The following is a 19,287-nucleotide window of genomic DNA, read 5'->3' as shown; positions in this document are numbered from 1 at the left end:
GCGGGATCGGATACCGCTGAGCGCCACAGCAGTAGGAGCACACGTGAAAAAAACAGATTCCTGCTTGGTTTCTCGTCCCTTAAAATGCTTTTGGAGCTGCCATCAGACTAATTGCACTTTTCAGGGCAAGGGACAGAGTGCCTTTGGATTAGGAGAGGCATGCAGACAGCAGGTTGGATTTCAGAGATAAACAAAACCAAATGGGCACAATGGAAAGTTTCCTAGGCACAAATCAGGGCTCAGGGGACCAGAAACCGAAGCAGAGCTTACCTGCCTTCAACCTTTTAGCATGTCTCTAGAAGCATCAGCCTGCTGCGGAGGTTGGAGAAGCAGGTGGATAGGAAAGCCAAACTGAATATGGAAAGATTTGCAGAGTGCTTCTTTCTTTCCCCTGCCTCCTAACCATAGTCCTACACAAACTTAGGGAGCATAAAATATTACATGTAAGTGGGACTTTTCTCTTTTCTCTATCTTTGGTATGCCAACAAGCTGGCATATTTAGCACTGCACTGCTCTATTTTTTTGCATTTACTTTCTGTTTTTGAAGATGTATAAATTGCAAGAAAGGAAATAGAGTCAAGAAAGTTCAAATGCGTAGCAGGAGACTAGTATTTCAGTATCTAGTTAATTATATGCTAAATTGATCTTTTACAGTGTAACAAATTAGTTATTGTCTTAACATATGGAGTATTACTGTATAACAAAAAATCCTAGTTTATGCCTAATTTTTTATTTTCCATATTAAGGCACATGCAGAGATCAGGCTGAATATTTCATGCATACATTTGTTGCTATATGAATTTGTGAAAAGAATCTGCTGTTACATGCCTGGGGTTTTTTTCCTAGATTTTTGACAGCAGTTTTTGTTGCTCCGACTTTCCCAAATTTCTTCATTCGATATTTTCCAGGATTGCCTGCTGGTCACATCACACAAGGACTGTTGAATGAACAGCACACCTGCTCTCTGTAATTATGATGTTTAATTTTTTTTTTTTTTTAGTTAAAATGATGTTTTTCTAAAGTATTTCTTTGTACATGGATCGCTCTACTAGCTCTTCACTTGGAGAGCCAGTGCTTTGCATTGCACTAGACTCCATCGTAGGGTAATTGCTGGGTTCACTCTTGCACAGGAGAAGAATTTGCTACATAGCTTAAACTGCCATTCTGTGGACCCGACTGTGCAATCATTTAAGCATGTGGATTTCTCCAGAAACCTGCCTATTCCCGAAAGACTCAGCAGAGCAACAGAAATGTATAAAGCTATGTATGTGTACGGGTATTAGCAGGACTGAGGTCTCTTACTGTTACTTTCTACCTCTTAAATAGCCTTTTGCAGCTTTGATTATCCTCTGCAGAACTGTTTCAGGTTCAGAGTGACTTTATCCTTTTGATTTGCTTTGTTCCTTGATCCTGTCACTGCAGCGCTCCCCTTCCAGCTTCAGAACAAAAGTACTTTTGGGAGAAGAGGCCCTGGGGGGGGGGTCATGGCTCTGCTTTTCCCCTGGCAAGTTGCCATCGAGCCCGAGCAGAGGCAGAATATTCTTGCTCGCTCAGTGCAGCAGCTCCAGTAACTGCACCGGCGCGCACCTAAGCCTCCCTACCGAGACCAGTCCGTTTCCTTAGCACAGGCAAGGCTGCAGACAACAGCTAGAGTTAAGGGTAGGGCTTGCCTTTCTTTTTTTTTTTTTTTTTTTTTTAAAAATAAGTGACTTCAAATGCAAAGCGTTTTCCTCAGGAGGTGCATTTATCCTAAGTGGCTCTTGCTGGTTTGCACACACCCTGTCCTTTCTCTTGCTTTGGAAAGTTGTTCCACTTGACTTGCTCAGTTTGCCTCTGAGTCAGTGGTGGCCGGGGAATTACAAAGGCGATGAAGGCGCAGCCAAGTCCCAGGCAGCGTATACCAGATTTAAGCTGATTTAAAGTTGTGCAGACTGACTCCGAAACTTTCTTTGCACGAGGGACAACAACTTTTGGAAAAAGTTGCTCATTTTTTTGCCAGCTCAGGGAAGCTGCCGAGGTGCGCTCACCTCGTAAAGGCAACATGGTCGGTGGTGCTTTGCAGATTACTGGGCTGCTCGTTGGCGGCGGCGGCGTGATCGGGACGTTTGCCGTCACGGGCATGCCTCCGTGGAGGGTGTCTGCCTTCATCGAGAACAACATCATCGTGTTTGAGACCATTTGGGAAGGCCTGTGGATGTACTGCATCAGGCAAGCCAACGTCAGGATGCAGTGCAAGGCCTACGACTCCGTGCTGGCCCTCTCGCCGGACCTGCAGGCATCCAGAGGGCTGATGTGCGCTGGGTCGGTGCTCCCGTTCCTCGCTTTCATGGTTGCCATTATTGGGATGAAGTGCACACGCTGCGTGCAGAGCAGCTGGCAAGCCAAGGGCTATATTATCCTGACGGCTGGGCTCCTCTTCATCCTGTCGGGTGCCGTGGAGCTCGTTCCAGTCTGCTGGGTTGATGCCAACACCGTCATCAGTGACTTCTACAATCCCGTGGTCAATGTTGCACAGAAAAGGGAGCTTGGAGAGGCCCTTTACCTGGGCTGGGTAGCTGCCTTCTGCCTCGTTGCTGCTGGAGCCATATTCTGTTGCTTTTGCCGCTGTTGTGAGAAAACCAGGAGCTACGGATACTCCGCACCAACCCACTACCCCACTCACAGCCGGCACTTGCACAGGAAGACTGAAAGCTCGTACTCCAAAAGTCAGTATGTCTGAGTGCCTCCTGCCTTCCTCTGTTTTTGAAGCATTCCATCTCTCCGGATGGATTTCAGCTTCTGCACAAAAGGGCAGCTAGAAAGCTGCCTTTGCCTTCTGCCCCGTAACTGCAGCTCTTCGGGCTGCGTTTTGGAGCTGCGCTTACCCCCAGTGGGCTCAGCTGGGGCTAATGCTGCAGCACAGACAGTCTTAATGCATGGAAAGGTGAATGTTTAATATTATTTTAATTGTAACTTGGAATAGCTTTTGGGCTGTGTGGCTTTGCTGTGGGTTGCATTTTATGCGTAAAACAGTAATAAAGGGCTTGAGGTTCCACTGTGCCATGAAATTCTGGCCTATTGCAAAGAAGAGGGAAGTTAAGCAGCTGATTTGTTGTGGTTTTTTTTTTTTCCCTCCTGCCTGGGAGAGAGGGGATAACAGTGAATAAGGACAAGATAATAACGGTTTATAAGAAAAGCATTCACTGAGGGATTGATTTACTGTAGGTTTAATGGAAGGTTGCATGAAGAATTTATTCGGCAGAGATAGGTAAGCTGAAATATATGAAAAATATCCCTTATTTCAGAGAATAAACATAGCTCTATGTTCATCCTAAATATCATCTTTTTGGTGAAAGTTAATATTTCTTTTGTAAACCATATAGGTCAAACTCATTCACATCCTTCTTTTTAGAAGCAGCAGTATTCCCTTGCAAACTCCTCGCAGCTTACAATGTTTTCCAATATTGTACAGATCACAAACGCTGTGTTGGGTACTTGCCGCAGGACTCTGTGATATATATATTTTTAAATAAGGGTCTTTTGTACAATGAGGCCGATATTTTTGCTGTCACCCCTCACACCAGCATAGTTTATAGGCATAAAAAATATAATCAGTGATAGTATTTTCTCACAGTTCACATTAAAACAAACTGAACAATATTTTTGATAATAAGGTCATGCATCCATGAAAAGCAGCAACGTAAAGAAACCAAGTCTACTGAAAAACAAATAGTTGCATACAAATTAATTTAATAAATGACCCAATTGATCAATAGTAGTAATATTTTAATAGAATTTTGTAACCAATGAATAAGGTGTAACTCCAGTCCCACAGAAATGAATGGAATTTTGCCTTTGACTGAACTGGGAACGCAATTAAATCTGTGGTGTTTAATGCAGAACAACATTATTGTTCTAGAGTTTGATTGACTGTTTTAAATACTTTATGGAAAGTTTTTTATGTGATCTGCAGTTCTCTAGTAAGTTTGTTGGACTACTGCTACTTGAAATTTTAGAAGCAAATTCTTCACTTCATAAGATGAAACTCTGAACAAGAGAAATCAAAATCTGCTTTGGAACTCTCTTCACAGTGTTTACACATGTTTAAGATACATAGTAAGATGTGCTTGATTATGTAATTTTATTTGTCCTACTCATTTTTAAGCAAATTATTTCTACATATGTGTATGTGTAATGTGCATGACCTTTCTGTAGTATAGCAATATGTGGTGTCTCTCTTTTATATTCCTTCATTAATGTCTATATGCCAGTCCAGTCTCTTTTTTGGGGGGAAGAGAGCGGAGGAGAAAATTTGTTGTTAGTGGCACTTTGTGAATATCCTACAGAGAACCCATAGCTAGAACACCAGAGTTTATAACCATGTCTCTAACAAAGTCACCTGCCCAGTTCAGCCCTCTAAAATGTAGGTACAAGATCTTACTCAGAAGACTACATGTATATGTACTGGTGCACTGTAGTTTTCTCTGCCATCAAAACATGGAGTGACTCACACAGTAATCAGCTACAGGTTTGAGGGAAGCCTCAATGAAAAGTGAGATAAGCATGACATCTCTGTAAAAGCCCTGTGTACATTGAACACTACTGCTACCTCGGATGGTATTGTCTGTTCCTGGTAAAGCACACGCTGATCTAGTCGTACGAACAAAAGAACATATAAGAAGACTATAAGAAGACTTCCAAAACTGTCCACAGGACTAACAGGAACACAAGCCCAATGGACTGTGAGTGGGACCTGAAGTTTTTGAAAATCTGCCTTAGAGATTCTATATATGCTGCAAACAATCACCTTATTAGAACATTATTCACCTTATTATAACGTATACATACTTCCCCTTAAATACTTCCCATGCACATCCAGCCGTTTCCTTTAAATTCTATCTCATCCATATGCCATATCTTCAGGAGAACTGAAATGCAGGCTTCCATTTTAAACAGTGCTGGCTTCCCCCAGATTTGTGCATTAAATAAACCCTGAGTGGTCTGAGCAGAGGGTCCCATCTAAAGGCATATATCCAAGCACAAACCAACTGCCTGAAGCAATAAACTTTCAAATATTATATCCTGTAATTTAAAACTCATTTTCATGCTTACAGACAAGAGAAATTATTTGGGAAATAAGCAGTGTTGCCTCCATAAATGAAACCAAGGGTGTCTAGCTTGTTCCCCTTTGCCCAGCACTTTGGGCGCAGGTACTCCTTCCTGCAATGTAAAATGGATGTGGAGCCTTTCCAGGTCCAGCTGGTGCCCTCTGCGCTGCGTAAACGAATGCACAGCTGGCAGGTCAGGGACGAGTAATGCTCGGTGAACTCAGATGAGGGAAGGTTCAAGATGTCAATCACCGCTCCGTGATTGAACAACTGGGCTTTCCTTTATAACGAGCCTCCCGTGGAATTCTCCCACCGGTGCTGCACCTGTTGTGGGGGCCTGGAGGGCAGAGCTGCCGCCTGCGCTGCTGGGCACTGCTCTCATCAGGCAGCGAGGGGCTGAGCACACGGCTGGCAGCAGAGCCGCAGTTTCGGGAGCTGATTTGTGCAGGCGAGGCAGAGCCGTAAGAGAGCCTGGGTGTGCGTGAGCTCCCCTTTTGCAATTTTAGATGAGAGTGAATCATCCGACACGTGAGGTTATCGCACATCTGCAAATCCAGTAAGGGCAGCTGCATGTAATGGATCTGTCTTGTCTCTTTAAGGTGCTGTCCTGAACAGGCGGTGTGCTCCCCCACGTTTTTGAATATACATGGTGCCTATATGTAAGAGTTTATCCGCGGGCTGCTTGCTTTCTGTTCGACTCTCAAACATAACCGGTAAAGGACAATAGAAAATGGAGCAGGGAGAGATTAGGAGAGGCCATACCTTGGGCCTCACAGCCAGGAAGGCTCATTAGTGAAATCTAAGAATGGCCTTACTGTGTCAGCCTGGGGATGTATGGGGATCTGCTGCTGCCACTGCCAGGGGCAGGTGCCTACGGAGCAGCAGGAGACCAAGGCCAGTGGACAGTTGGGCTTGGAGGTACAGTCTCTACTTCCAGCCTCCTGTACTTAGGGTATCTTTGTGCTAAAGGAGACAGCAGGCTTGTCTGGGATTTAAGACCGTCACCAAGAGGCATACTCTGACCCCACACAGCCGATACAGTGGGCTTTGTGAGCATGAGGCGCCATGCACAGCTCTGCTTTCCTGCTGGGCTGGAAGAAGGGCAGTGCTGGGTAACTCCAGCCCTGTGAAGGTCCTGGCCAGTACCTACAGCCCTGACACAGGCATGTCCACTACCCCGTCTTGCCTTGCAGAGCAGGGTTGAGCCCCTCAACCAACACCTGCCTCAGTTCTGCATTTTGTGTGCTTCTAGCCCTTGGACTTTGCCTGTGACTCTACCATGGATCAAGCCCTAGGCAGCAAAGCAAGCTGACTCCTTGCTAACCATGCTGCCTCCCCATTCATCCCACCACCCCATGGAGCTGGTGGCCAGAATACTTTCCTGCAAAGTCTCAGCAAGGAACAGATACCTAAGGGGTGTAGGCCATTGGCAGTCTGAATATGTGTCGCTTGAGAAATTAGGAGAAGGCTAATGCCAACTAGTTTACCTGGGTACCGTCAAGAGTTCCATCAGCACCATCAATTCCTTTCACTAAGGGGAGGTGGTCCATGTAGGGCCAAAGAGGACAGATAGGAGGAGAAGACAGTGTGAGTGGAGTGCACTAGAAAAGGTGATATCCGTTGCTCTTATCAATGAATAAATTCGCCAAAATTATTCTTGAGAGACATTTGTGCAATAAAAACTTCCAGAGGAGTCTACTCTGCAGTGTCCTTAGCAATCTCTCCCAGTATTTAATTATAATTTTCATTAAAAAAGGTTTTCATGAAGCTTAAACTAAATCTTCCCACTGCAGGCTAAGGCTGCACCATTATTTCTTGTCCCATCAGCAGCAGGCATAGAAAACAGACTACTGCTGTCCTTTAAAGCAGACATCCTCTTCCATATTGCAGGACTGTTACCATCTGATCTCTTGAATCTCTCTTGTTTAGCTTAATCGTCTCTAATTCTTTCCTCACTGGCATGCTCGTTAAATTTCTCCCCATACTTGTTTACTTCCTCTGGTTGTTTTTGGCTGCTCCACCTCTTTCTTTAAGTTTGATGCCCAAAACTGGACAAAGAATGATGGAGGAAGTCTAACCACTGCTGAGCACACTGAATATACTTATCGCATGGGGTAAATGATTCACAAACCCAAGCAAATACCTTCCTTGAATATGTTAAATGCATTGCACTTCTATTATTCCAGGCCTCAAGATCACCAGCTTTCCTGCGCTGTGGGACTTAATCATTGACAGTACATTGACCAGATGGGTGTCTAATGCAAATTTCCTTGCTGCAGTTCCTCCTTTATTGCTAGATCCCTGAGGGTAATAAGATGAGTCCCTAGAGAAATCCTTGGCTCCAGCAGTAGCAGAAATCAATGCCTGGAAATAAGAACATGATAGTTCTCCTTCCAATATATCCTTCTGTTGTTTTACTCATAGATTTTGCATCCACATTATATTATTTTTACTCTTCTCCACGTCTTCAGTGTCTCTGTTAATTTCCCACTGCTGTGTCAGATGCTTTAATAAGATCCAAATGGATTAGATTTTCTCAACTTTTTTATTTTAGAAAATGTTACCAAACAAAACCAGAATCTATTTTTGTTAAGTCCATGCTGTATTTTATTTAACTTTTCATTTACTTCTAGGTACTTATTCCTTTCTTTGTAATGGATTTTAAATCATATACCGTTAGATTCTGACTAACGGGTTTCTAGTTGTGCACAGGGTTTTCCACCTCCCCACTCATTCCCTTAGTTTCTCTGTTCTCCAGGCACAGAGTATCACTCCCGGTAACAGTCCTTGCGACCAGATTTGGAACGGCAAATGCTGAATTTCCTTCAGTGGAAATTACTCTCTTTCTTCAGTTTGTGCTTATAAAGGTTTGGAATTTTTTATCTACCTTGGCTACAGTATTTTATTTCTGTCTTGCTCTTCTTCTATATCCTTGTTGTTACTTAAATTTGAAGAGGAGGGCTAACTACCTTTCTTAGACTCATACTCACAGCATAGCATGCCTCTTCTCTTGCTATTCTGTATTATTTGTATGCCTGTAGCACCTTTTATTATTCTATTTTTTGAAAATCCTAATTTGGATTGACTTCTATTGAGTCTAATTATGCCCTTACTTTTTCTGACCTCTTAGATGTATTTTCTGTGCTGGTTGGTTACCTTTTCTGTTCTTCTACCTTCTCTGTGGAGTTTTTCATTCAGTGGAGTATCAACCACATTCCTACAAGTCACTCCTTTCCTTCCCCATGGGACTTATATTCCAGACACTTCCTAAGGAATTTTTAAGCCTCATCCACATTCACATCCCTAAGCTGTTTGGTCTAATTAATAAAGAATAATGTGATCAGGATCAGAGGAGTTGTTCCCCCTCAATGCTCCAGGCACTTTCACCTCATTGGCAAAGGTCTTCTGCAGAGATACAGATCCTCTCATCTTAATGATCCTTCACATACCATTTTCTGCCTCACAATGTGAGCCTTGTTCCATTCCAACATAAAAGCATCAGATTTGCCGAGGCCTTCCCCTCCTCCATTTTATACTTGTTTTTAAGTCAGTCTGCACATATCAGACTATTGATTTCTATGTTTTTTCCTTTCCCTTTCCTAGCTTGAGCCCCAACACATGGTTGGTAGAAAGAGTTACTAGATATTCCTTCTTCTTCTGAAGTATTGCACTCTGTGCTGAGCTACACGTTTCAGATCTGGAGTGAAAGCAGCTAATGCTTGATCATGGACAAAGAATTTCGTATTTTGACTGGCTACATAGAATGCTGCAATTAGGAACAGCACTGGATTTTCCCTGGGGAGAAGCAGTGTGCCCACCCTAGTGAATCACTTGTGCTCTTGCAGGCTGTGGACTGTCACTGTGCAGAGACACGTCAGCCCCAAAATTACAGTGACAGTGGTGCATCCTTGGAGCTGCTATGATTCACGATGCTGGAGAGGGTGTTCTGAGACCAAGTGACAAACATTAATAGCTTCCTGCAAAATACTCCTGCTTCGGTCCCTGTGCCAGCACCAATCCAAAGTGATTTATGACTTCCAGGAAAAAGTTCTTTTGTGTGAGTGCAGGAACAGCTGGTTGGCTGGGCAGGGCTTCCTTTCTCCTCTGCATCTTCTCCTCTCCTGTTTGAAGGGGAAGCGAGGTAAATTGGAAGATGAACTCTGCCAGCTACGCAGGCCCAACAGGCAGGGGCTATGCTACTCCTTCCTAGGGGATGCTCAGTTTTCCAGCCCGGGAAAGTCAGCTGGGATGTCCCAAGGAAGAGGTGAATCCCAGACCTAATGAGGGAGGAGCAATGGAACATCCTGACCAGAAGCACAGAGGTTTGATAAAGGATGCTGGATTTGGGTAGAGAGTGCAAAATGAGAGTGTGGGGGTAGGGGGGATGACCCTGCTGTGGGCTGAAATGCCAGGTTTGGGGGTGTCATTGGGTGCACAAGGTTGGGCCTGGTGATGATAAAGCTTGTGCTGCTAGGGTTTATTTTGGAGGTGGAAATTAACAGTGTGGTTAGTTATATTCTGGAGGTAGGATTTGAGAGAGGGCAAAAAGTGAGTGGGACAGGACTGGACAGGAAGGAACCCAAATTATGGCTGAGAAAGATGGGAAAAAAAATGTGTTGTTCAAAGTTTGAGACTTACTTGTTTAGTTAGCTGCACTACTTGGTTACTGGAAAGCTGGTTCAAGGGTATGTTATTATACTGTTCTCCAAAAGCAATCTTTCTTGGGGATTCTGAGCCTGAGAGCTTGTTTCAAAGAGTATCAGGTAGTCTAATAAAAGCTATTACCTCTTTCTACAAACGCCTCATCTCGTCTATCTTTAGGCCATCAGTGTCACAATATACCTTCACCTCCTCTTTTATTCCATCACAGTAAGTCATGTAAATAAAGGAGTTCCTCTGTGCTTCACCCAGTAATAGCCTAACTGCGTACCCTGCTGCTAACCCTTAAGAAAACAATCAATACTACCCTGGGAATTTGCCACTGTTATATTTCCAACGGCTTAATGTGAGCTGTGTAATCAAATGGCACCCCCCCCCCCCCAAATATGCTTTGAGGCCCTGTCTTTAAACAGCAGAGCAAGATAACATATTTTCTGGCAGTTTCTATTTCTATCAGGATGGCTGCTCCCTGTATGCAAGTATTGAGGTGACAAACACCTTGTAAAAGCCTGAAGCAGTTTAGATGGATTAAATACTCAAAGGAGTATTTAATATTTTATTACTGTAGGGTTTTATTACACTGTTCATTCACAGTGTCCAGGAGGCAGGCTTCGTCAGACATGGAATATCATTAAGAGTTTGGCACTTTTGTCAGGCATGCTGAGGAAGATGACGGAAAACAAATATTAGTTCTTTTCAATTCAACTGTCAGTCATGGGTTGCCTCAAAGCTAGAATTAGAGGTCAGCACCCAAGTGCCTGCTATGTGTCTGGGGGAATCCCTCTCCAAGCTACACTGCGCAGATGTTTCTCTCACTCCAAAATGTGCCATGCTTGAAGAGAAGGGGAAGGAGATGTGCCTTCATCTTTAAACATATGTGCAGGCATCAATATGAATAAAGTTAACACAAATAAAAATGCCTCTTTCAGTCCATTTTCTCCTGAAATAAAACAGACTCAAAGTAACCTTTTGGTTCACCAATAGGCTGAAAATACACTAGTCAATCAAAATACCATAGAAAGTAAAGAAACAATTAACTCAACTATGATTTCATTGACCAGCCCTTGTAAATAGCCAAAACCAAAGTGGTTACCCCAGCATGTAATGAATGGACCAGTGGAAGACACAGGCAGGGAGGAACCGATGCCATCCACATGTTTCCAAAACAAATGATCTGCAGACAATCCTGACCCTATTTGTTGTATGCTTAAAGCAGATTTTGCATGTAGAGGATGGTCTGCATGAATCTAGGTCTGCATGGCTTCACCCAGCACCTCTGACCAAGGGGACAGGATGTGGAGGGACTGCAGAGCCACAGCCTGCTGGACTCCCCATTGCCAGACTCTGCAGGTGGTTGGGCAGCTTTGCAGCCTTCCTGCATAACTGCAGCCTCTGGGAGGTTAAGAGACTTAACTGTAACTCTTAGTAATGACTAATCTAAAGTGTGCTTTTGATAAATCTGCATATTTGCCTGTTCCAAAAATGCGACTGAACTCTAAATGTAGCTCATTAGCCTGTAGCATAACCAGCCCACCTATTCTTGATGAGAGCTCATAATGAACTATGTACATTATAGTTCTTCATTTGTACAAGATTAAAATATATTTGTCTATATATAGATGCATGTGTATGTACAAGGACTCTAAAATTCAATGTACATAGAAGATATACAGAGAGGAATGAAACCTGCTTTCTGGGAGGCAATTACATGTTTACATTATTGATGCCTATAATAAATTAAGCACTGGGGATCATTGACAGGTTCTGTTAATCATGTGGACTGGAGATGCTCTACTTCCTCCTTTACAAGAGGCGTCAGCATTTTAAAAGCTAGGGAGGGAACAGAAGGTGTTGCCCCAGGAGAAGATTCAAATGAACATCCTGATTTGAAGGGAAGAAAAATGAAAGATTAGGTGTAAAGGCTACGTGCTTCCTCAGTTGCCTATTTTCCTCTTTGAAGGCAGATTTTGGGGTGGACATATTTGCCTAAGAACTGGTATTCTTGTCTTGAGGCAGGTAAGCATCCAAATAACATAACAGATGGATGATACACAGAATGAAGAGACTTCTAAAGTCTAGTCAGGTGTAAATGGGGGATTCCTTTTATTTCTTCCCACCTGACACTAAAGCCGTTGTATCTGCCATGCCCCTCATGTAAACATGCATTTAATTTCTATTTTAAGAGCTGTCTGTTGTTCGGAGTGTTTTTGAAGTAACTCAGACAACTAAGCATTTCTTTCCGAGAGGTGAGGTGAGCCTTTAAATGGAGGTACGGTTCTCTAGCATATACAAGGGAGTAAGAGCTCACTCCAGGCTGATTCAAACACAGGACTTTTCTGCAAAAGATAATTCTTCCAGTGATTAGCAAAGCCAGGGACTCATTGGCATTTAAGAGATTGATGAGATTTCCCAGTCCTCATGAGTTTCCAAGATATTGGTAATATGTGTTTCTTGATTTTTTTTTTTTTCAACCAGTCTCCTGTAGCTCATTTTAATTTCTGAAATTTATCTTCAAGTTTCAAAACTGCCATTTATTGGTTTCCCTTTCCTGCTTCCTTCCCCTTGGGTTTCAGTTAACAAGAACCATCCTGCCACTGGACAGTACATGTAGCAGTGTAGCTTGGGTGTTCCTCTTTTACGCCTACACCGACACTGGATGTCACTCACCACAGGTACTACTTCCGATTAAAGATCACAAAACCACTGAACCATTTAGCACTCTCTGGATGCATTGCTACACAACCAGCATATGATGCATTTTAATAGTACTTCTGGGAGCAGTTTATCTTCTAGACAACCATGCCCTGACTGTCACAGAGTATAATTTTATGCACAACCTTACTGTCTGACCCTCCCAGAGTCGTGTAAGGAAAAATGATTTCAGAGCAATCCTGCTAGAAAAGGCAGTCAGATAAACAGATTCAGGACATTAGGCATGATCTGTTCTCCAGCTGTGTATACCTTCAAGAGCTGGCTGCCTGAAAATGTTGGACAAAGAGTTTTTCTGCTAAAAAAATAACATTTAAATTCTAGTTTTGAGAGGGCTTTTCCATAACAAGTTGATTTATTTTGAAGTTAAAATAACAAATGAAAAAACAGTTTTGAGAATTCAAAGGACAAAAAAGTCCTACAAGATGAATGGAGACTGCACTCAAGTTAAATAGCACAGGTCTTGTGTGCAGTCTTCTAATGGAGTAGTCTCCTGCCAGGGAAAGGACTTTCTTTTAGACAGGTAGCCATCTATGACTTCTGAGTTCATCTCTACCACCTCCTTCTCTGTGGCATCGAGCAAAGTGCCTTAACTTTTCTGCATCACAGGATTCTTTTTCTATGTCTGCAGAAGAGTGATGCAATATTCATCTCTCTATAAGAACAAATCTGATAATTTATTTAGTTTCTAAAGGTTACATTTCACACCTTCACTGATCCTGCTGGCAGCCTTGAAGGCAAAATTGAATTGTCCAGATTCCTTGGGAGTATTTTCCACATGAACATGTAACATTATAGTATATAACTTGCATTATCTGGGACTTCTTCCTTACAGTTAGTAAATGTAGGAAGGAGGGTATTTTGCGGGCTGTGAGTGGTTTAGGTGGGCAATTCACTTTTCGCGGGTTTTAGCTTTTGCTTTGAATATGTTGTGTAGGCACCTAAGGCTGTAACTAAATTAATACCATCAAAGGCAATGTCTGACAGTTCCAAACACACAGCCCACAACACTACAACCCACAAGCAATCGAAGAATATGTCTTTCTTTGACAGCACTTCTAGGGGCCTACATTGTCTTTAGTGAGCCAACACTTTTTTTTTTTTTCCTAGCCCCATTGGTTCAAAGAGCTGGAGTAATCAGAAACACATCAATTTCAGCAACACCCATGAGTTGTCATCATATATTATTATCTCAAGGTAGGGAGAAGAAAGTAAAAAACCCATAATGCAGCAGTTATTCCTAACTTGCCCAAGGCAAATCAGTCCTTGGTGTGCATTTTTGTCCAGGCTTGTAGCTATCTGTGCAGGCTGAGATACATGCTTGTGGGAGGGATCTCCGAATTCTTTCAAGGTGCATTTTACACTGAAAGAGAAGCTTATCCTTTTCATACTAGACAATTGTCCCCCAACCCCTCCTAATGTTACCTGGGGAAGATTATTAGTATGGAACATAGTGACAACACTATCCTTCTAATGGGGAGATAGTCTCATAGAGGATTATTTCCTAACAGCGACCTTACTCGTGTATTCAAAAGCAAAAGCTGTGAAACTGTGCCAGCTATTTTATTTGTCATCCTTGTGAATTATGCAGCTGGTAGAGTAAAGCTTTGATGTTGATTGGAATACTTGACTTTCCTGTACCTGTCTAATATCATGATTATACTTTTGTATTTGATCAAAATGAGGAATCTACATTAAAGAGCTACACCAAGTACCTCCTAGCTTGATTTAAGAAAAAAATCAGATGTTTTCCCAGGGCTGTAGCACTTAGAAAATAAGTCCCACTCAAAGTCCAAGTTTAGCTTTTGTCATAAGAGCAACTGTAATGACCTATTTTACATAATATTTTAACAGATGGAAGTTCAGTCTTTCTGTACTAAATTTCAACATAGCTGCAATCCTACAGTTAAGAAATTATTAGCCCTGCAATTAGGTACCTTTAATTGAATCCCTGACACTTAATTATAACATCACTACAGACACACTACGAGCAGCAGTAAAATCAACCTTGACACACCCCTCCGAGTTTCCCATTGGCTGGAAACTTGCTAGGCTTGATGGGTAGGAGCTGTAGTCAGAGAGGATTTCAAAGCAAATAAATAGCAAGTCCTTCTAGCCAGTCAGAAATGGATTTCCACCCATCTGAACCTCAGACTGGAGCGAGCTGCTTTTAAAAAAAAACATCAACTTGCCATATGAGGAAACTACTGGAGAAAATATTCCCTCTTACACTTTGTATTTCTTCTATGAAAAAGTGATTTTGGAAGACTTTCTAGGCCACCTCACTTGAGGTGTCTTTTTCAGAAGAAGCATGGCTTGCTGTGTGTTACAAATCACTGGTCTAATATTCGGAGGTGTCGGCATGGTTGGGACTTTGGCAGCCACAGTTATGCCGCAGTGGAGAGTTTCTGCCTACGTTGATAGCAACATTGTGGTGTTTGAGACCCTCTGGGAAGGACTGTGGATGGACTGCATGAGTCAGCTGGGCATCAGGCTGCAGTGCAAATTCTACGACTCTGTCCTGGCTCTCCCTCCACCCTTGGAGGCATTCAGAGCCCTCATGTGCATTGCAGTGGTCCTGTCAGTCATTTCCTTTTTGATGGCCATTATTGGTGTGAAGTACACTCACAGGACGAAGGAGGATCCCCAGGGCATCAGTATCTTCATACTGGCAGCTGGAGTTGCCTTTCTCTTGACAGGCATCGTCATTCTGATCCCCGTGTCCTGGACTGGAGGTAGCATCATTCGTGACTTCTATGACCCAAAAGTCCCTATGCCACTGAAACGAGAACTAGGAGCTGCTCTCTATGTGGGCTGGGTGAGCACGGCACTTCTCATCGCTGCAGGAGCAATGTACTGTATCTTCTGGTGCTGGGCTGATACATCCTCAAAATCCAGGTATCCATCGCTTTCCCATCACAGATTGCACAAACCTGACTTTGCAGGAGGGCCGTCCCTAAGTGTGCATGCCTATGTGTAGTTGCTACATGTGATCTTTCTGCTTAGCATTTGATAAGTACTGATTGACTTCAGTGTCTAATTAAACTGTGATTATGTAATGGAGGAACAATTTTGTTCATTTGCTATTTACTATTGACATACATATCTGCTCTCTTAACACGCTTGCAGGAAATTTTGTTACCTGGGCATTATGTTAGAGCACAGTCAGAAAAAAGATCTCACCTTTTTATGGGAATGAAGAATGGCATGGGAACAGCAAAAGCCAGGATTCTCTCAGAGAAGATGAACACCATATGGGTGGGCTGGCAGCAAGGCAGCTGCTGTGCAGTAGCATCACTGCCCCCCTCTAAACCCATGATGTGCAAAAGGAGCAGTGCATTTTGCTCTAAGGTGAAGTCTTTATAAGGACTGCTCTAGGACAGTGGTGAGAAGCATGGCTGAAGTAGCTGATTAACCAACAGAAAAGCCCTCAGCAATATTGGTATACAAATGTTCATGCTTTCCCATCACAGACCTCTATGATTGACTATGGATTTCATAGATGCTTGTGGAGTTGATGTATCCTTCTTATCTCTTCTGCAGGGCACAGAATCCAGCTCATGGAATAAAAAAATTTTTAATCACTTCACCAGACTTTGCCATGAATGAATTAGCTTTCTGTTGCTTGCTACCTCTTGTCTTTTATGGCTTCTCCTATTCTATAGGTAGCACCTACTCCTCTATAAAATTCAGGACAGACCATCTGTTTTTATGCACTTTAAAGGACTGTGCTAAAGCCAAGTACAATTAAACAAGCCAGGCAATGTAAATGTGTGCCACTTGCCTCTTGGAGCATCCAGAGTTCCTGCCTACATCTTCCATCACACCCATAGAAGCCAAGCCCTAATGTGGTTCTGACTGCTTTGTGTTTGCAAGACTTACTTTAAAATGTAGGCTGAGTAGTCTGATGCATATCTGTCCGCTGTGCAGAATTCAGCAGTATTTACAGTTGTGCTTTTTTTTTTTTCCACACCTGAAAACTTGGAACCTGCTTTTGGCAGTGTGCATGTCACAATGTTAATAAGTGACTGAAGAACTTCCAGTTCAAAACAGTTTTTCTGATTCTTTACACAGTAGTAATGGATAGTACCATTTCACTGATAATTTCAAGACACAGGTACTCAGTTTGATCCTTTTCTGTGCCTGTGACTGGTATCTGAAAAAAGGGTGTAATGACTTTTCCAGTTGGGCAGAGCAATGCTTCTATATATTCATTTGACTCTTCAATTTGAAGCAGAACATGGAAAGCTGCATTTAATTAAACAAGCCTTTTATTAACTTGACTTCAGACGAACCTAAATGAAACAGTGCCGTTGAACATGGATATTCATTACGTATATTAGCTAATGTACATTTATGTTTAAGACAACTATCTCAAATCTTTCACTGGGAATTTTCTAGTAACCAGAAAACAGGTTTAATTATCCTGCTCATCACTTGTGCAGTCAAATCAGCACTTACAATTCCAGATGAGCATTTAAGAGAACATTTGTAAGTAGGTTTTCTAGTACTAAAACATAGATATTTTTTATGTTGTCTTAAAGCCACTGATGCCTGTCACAGCAGCTGTCATTGGGTCAGATAGCTCATTTCAGTGCAGTCATTCTGTTGACTTTGGTAATAATTTTGAATACCCTGAGGACCTCCACCTATTATTTTATTGTATTTATGACCTATAATACATATTTTGTTTATTAAGGAACTATTTGGGTAAGCCAGAATTGCACTTTTTGGATTTATTTAAATATGGCATTTCTGATTAACAAAGCAGAGGATGAAGACATTTGCAATGCAAATTTGATACATATTTATACATAGGTAATGGATTTAAATGATGACGTATTCAGTGTAATGCAACTTTATGCAGATTTAAGTGCTTAAGGAGTAATTAAGTGCAGTTTTATATAACATTAATTAAAGGATCTTGAATGCTTTCCCTATCAGTGGGTTCATCTAGAAATCAAATTTGAACTGGGTGTGCCATTTACAGTAGTAACTTTATTTTCAAAGAGTTGAAAGATAAAACTTCTTTATTTGAGCATTTAACATTAATTTCAAAGAAAACCTAAGCTTTTTACATCTAACATTAACACCTGATGGATGCATATTCCTCCATTTTTCTCTTTTACCAGTTGATTAAAAGATGAGCTCAAACAAAATCTCTAAGCTCAGACAACCTTGTGCTTGCGTGTGGGTTTGGAATCTGACCTTGATTCCAAGCATACAGCTAGGCTGGGCTGCTGTTCAGATGTCTGGGTTTTTATTGACACAAACAGCAGTTTCCAGTGATGTGATTTAGCACTTTGCACTTGCCCAAATATGTTTAAGAGTCTGTGACACACAAATTTCTGCATTTGATGGAGGAACAAATTTCTCATAAGAAGCTAATCTGCAAGAGATGTAACACAGTGGTTAACCTTCTTTCTTTGAATAGAACATAAATTCCTTTATTGTGGATTCTGATGGGGAAAACCCCATAAAGATGATTACCAGATATTTTATCTCTGTATGTGAGGAATGCATTTGGCTGAGTAAACTGTATGGATGCATTTGTGTCTGCTAAGGGGGACAGAGTTTTTTCTTCTTCCTTTTCCCTTATTCAAAGCCTGTGATGCTCAGAACTGACTAACTCGAAGCTGCAGTTTGGAAGTATGAGTAAGAAAAGGAAGTTTTAAGGTCTTAAACGAAAAACTGCGGTTGAGATTTGAAAAGAAGCTGCTGCTGTTCATGAGTTTTCTAAGGGCAAAGGGAGAGCTTGGCTCATGGGAAGTGATGGAGGAATTTGCATAGATCTCTAGTGCCCAAGGCTGCACCTTCTACCCTCTGCCTGCTGCTCCAGGAGAGCTCCTGCCCCTTCTTCCAGCCAGACCCAATCTCAGGTAACCCTGAGTGTCTAAGGTGACTCTTTGAGCTTATTTAGATGGCTGAACATGTCCTTCCTGAGTGAGATAGGTGAGGAGAGGATGCTCAGGAACACAATATATAAAATATATATATGTAAACATAAAAAATTTGTAATACAGCAAAGACATTTAGGGAAAGGGACACCTCTTCAATCCAGGGCACAGGAGGGTCATGGAAACAGAGCGTTGGTTACTACATGATGGAGGACCAAGAAGGAGCAGGGTGTGAATAATTGTTATTGACCAGAATTTTCTCTCAGAAGAAAAGGCCTAGCATGTGGATGTCATTTGATGTGGATAGGTCAGGCATTACTAAAATATTGTGTCAGGTTTTCATGTGCTGGAGCTCTGCTTTCTTTGAGGAGTGGAGGCGGTAAACTTGTTTTGGTGATACTATGTTCACATCCTCTAGGCACAACTGTCAGAAATTTCAGGCCTGCTGTATTTGTTACTAACAGCTGATTAAATATTGTGGTTAAATATCTAGTTTAATATCCTGATGCTATCATATGCTTTAATATTTTGTGATTGCAGGACGAAATGACTTTGGAAATAAATGTGGATAGTTGAGATTTTGCTATGTATTTGAAATAAATGTATGAACCTTTCAGCTGTTGTTTGTTTGTTTTTTTACCATGACATCATTGTTTCTTTTTTATATTAAAGTGAATGAATGTATTTCCCTATTGCGAGGGAAAGACAGCTTCAGTATTTTTATAATGTCCTTTTCTGATTCAGTCTTCGTTTTTACATAATACTTTGGGTTTTGCTAGATAATAAACAAAGTGGGTCTGATTCCTTGGGAAATAAAGCACACAAAACTGATTTAGTGCTGACTTCTAAGACTTGCTTATAAGAAGTTTCCTTAAGCAAATCAATATTTCAAAAGCTGGTCCTGAAATGTGTATTCATCTCTGAGATGAAAAGAA

The 19,287-nt window shown here is 41.9% G+C and overlaps 2 protein-coding genes across 2 annotated transcripts; both read left to right on the top strand.

The window, feature by feature from the left end:
- Nucleotides 1–2,041: 2,041 nt before the first annotated feature.
- On the top strand, nucleotides 2,042–2,719 carry LOC104626233 (claudin-8-like). The gene has a single exon (XM_010294102.1). It carries the CDS (start codon nucleotides 2,042–2,044, stop codon nucleotides 2,717–2,719), a length of 678 nt encoding a protein of 225 aa, XP_010292404.1.
- Nucleotides 2,720–14,766: 12,047 nt separating this feature from the next.
- Nucleotides 14,767–15,353, top strand: LOC104626234 (claudin-8-like; the record flags this gene model as incomplete). The annotated part of the gene is made up of 1 exon (XM_010294103.1): nucleotides 14,767–15,353. A coding segment is annotated over exon 1 (587 nt), but the record flags the coding sequence as incomplete, so codon positions are not given.
- Between the last annotated feature and the right edge of the window lie 3,934 nt (nucleotides 15,354–19,287).

This window comes from Phaethon lepturus, unplaced genomic scaffold (assembly GCF_000687285.1).
Source record: "Phaethon lepturus isolate BGI_N335 unplaced genomic scaffold, ASM68728v1 scaffold32439, whole genome shotgun sequence".
NCBI classification, from domain to species: Eukaryota; Metazoa; Chordata; class Aves; order Phaethontiformes; family Phaethontidae; genus Phaethon; species Phaethon lepturus.
The sequence above is the reverse complement of the archived record's forward strand: the minus strand, read 5'-3'. Positions and strand labels throughout refer to the sequence as shown.

Bases quoted from the DNA above. Each gene is read 5' to 3' on its own strand.
- LOC104626233 (XM_010294102.1), top strand. From the start codon at position 2,042: ATGGTCGGTGGTGCTTTGCAGATTACTGGGCTGCTCGTTGGCGGCGGC.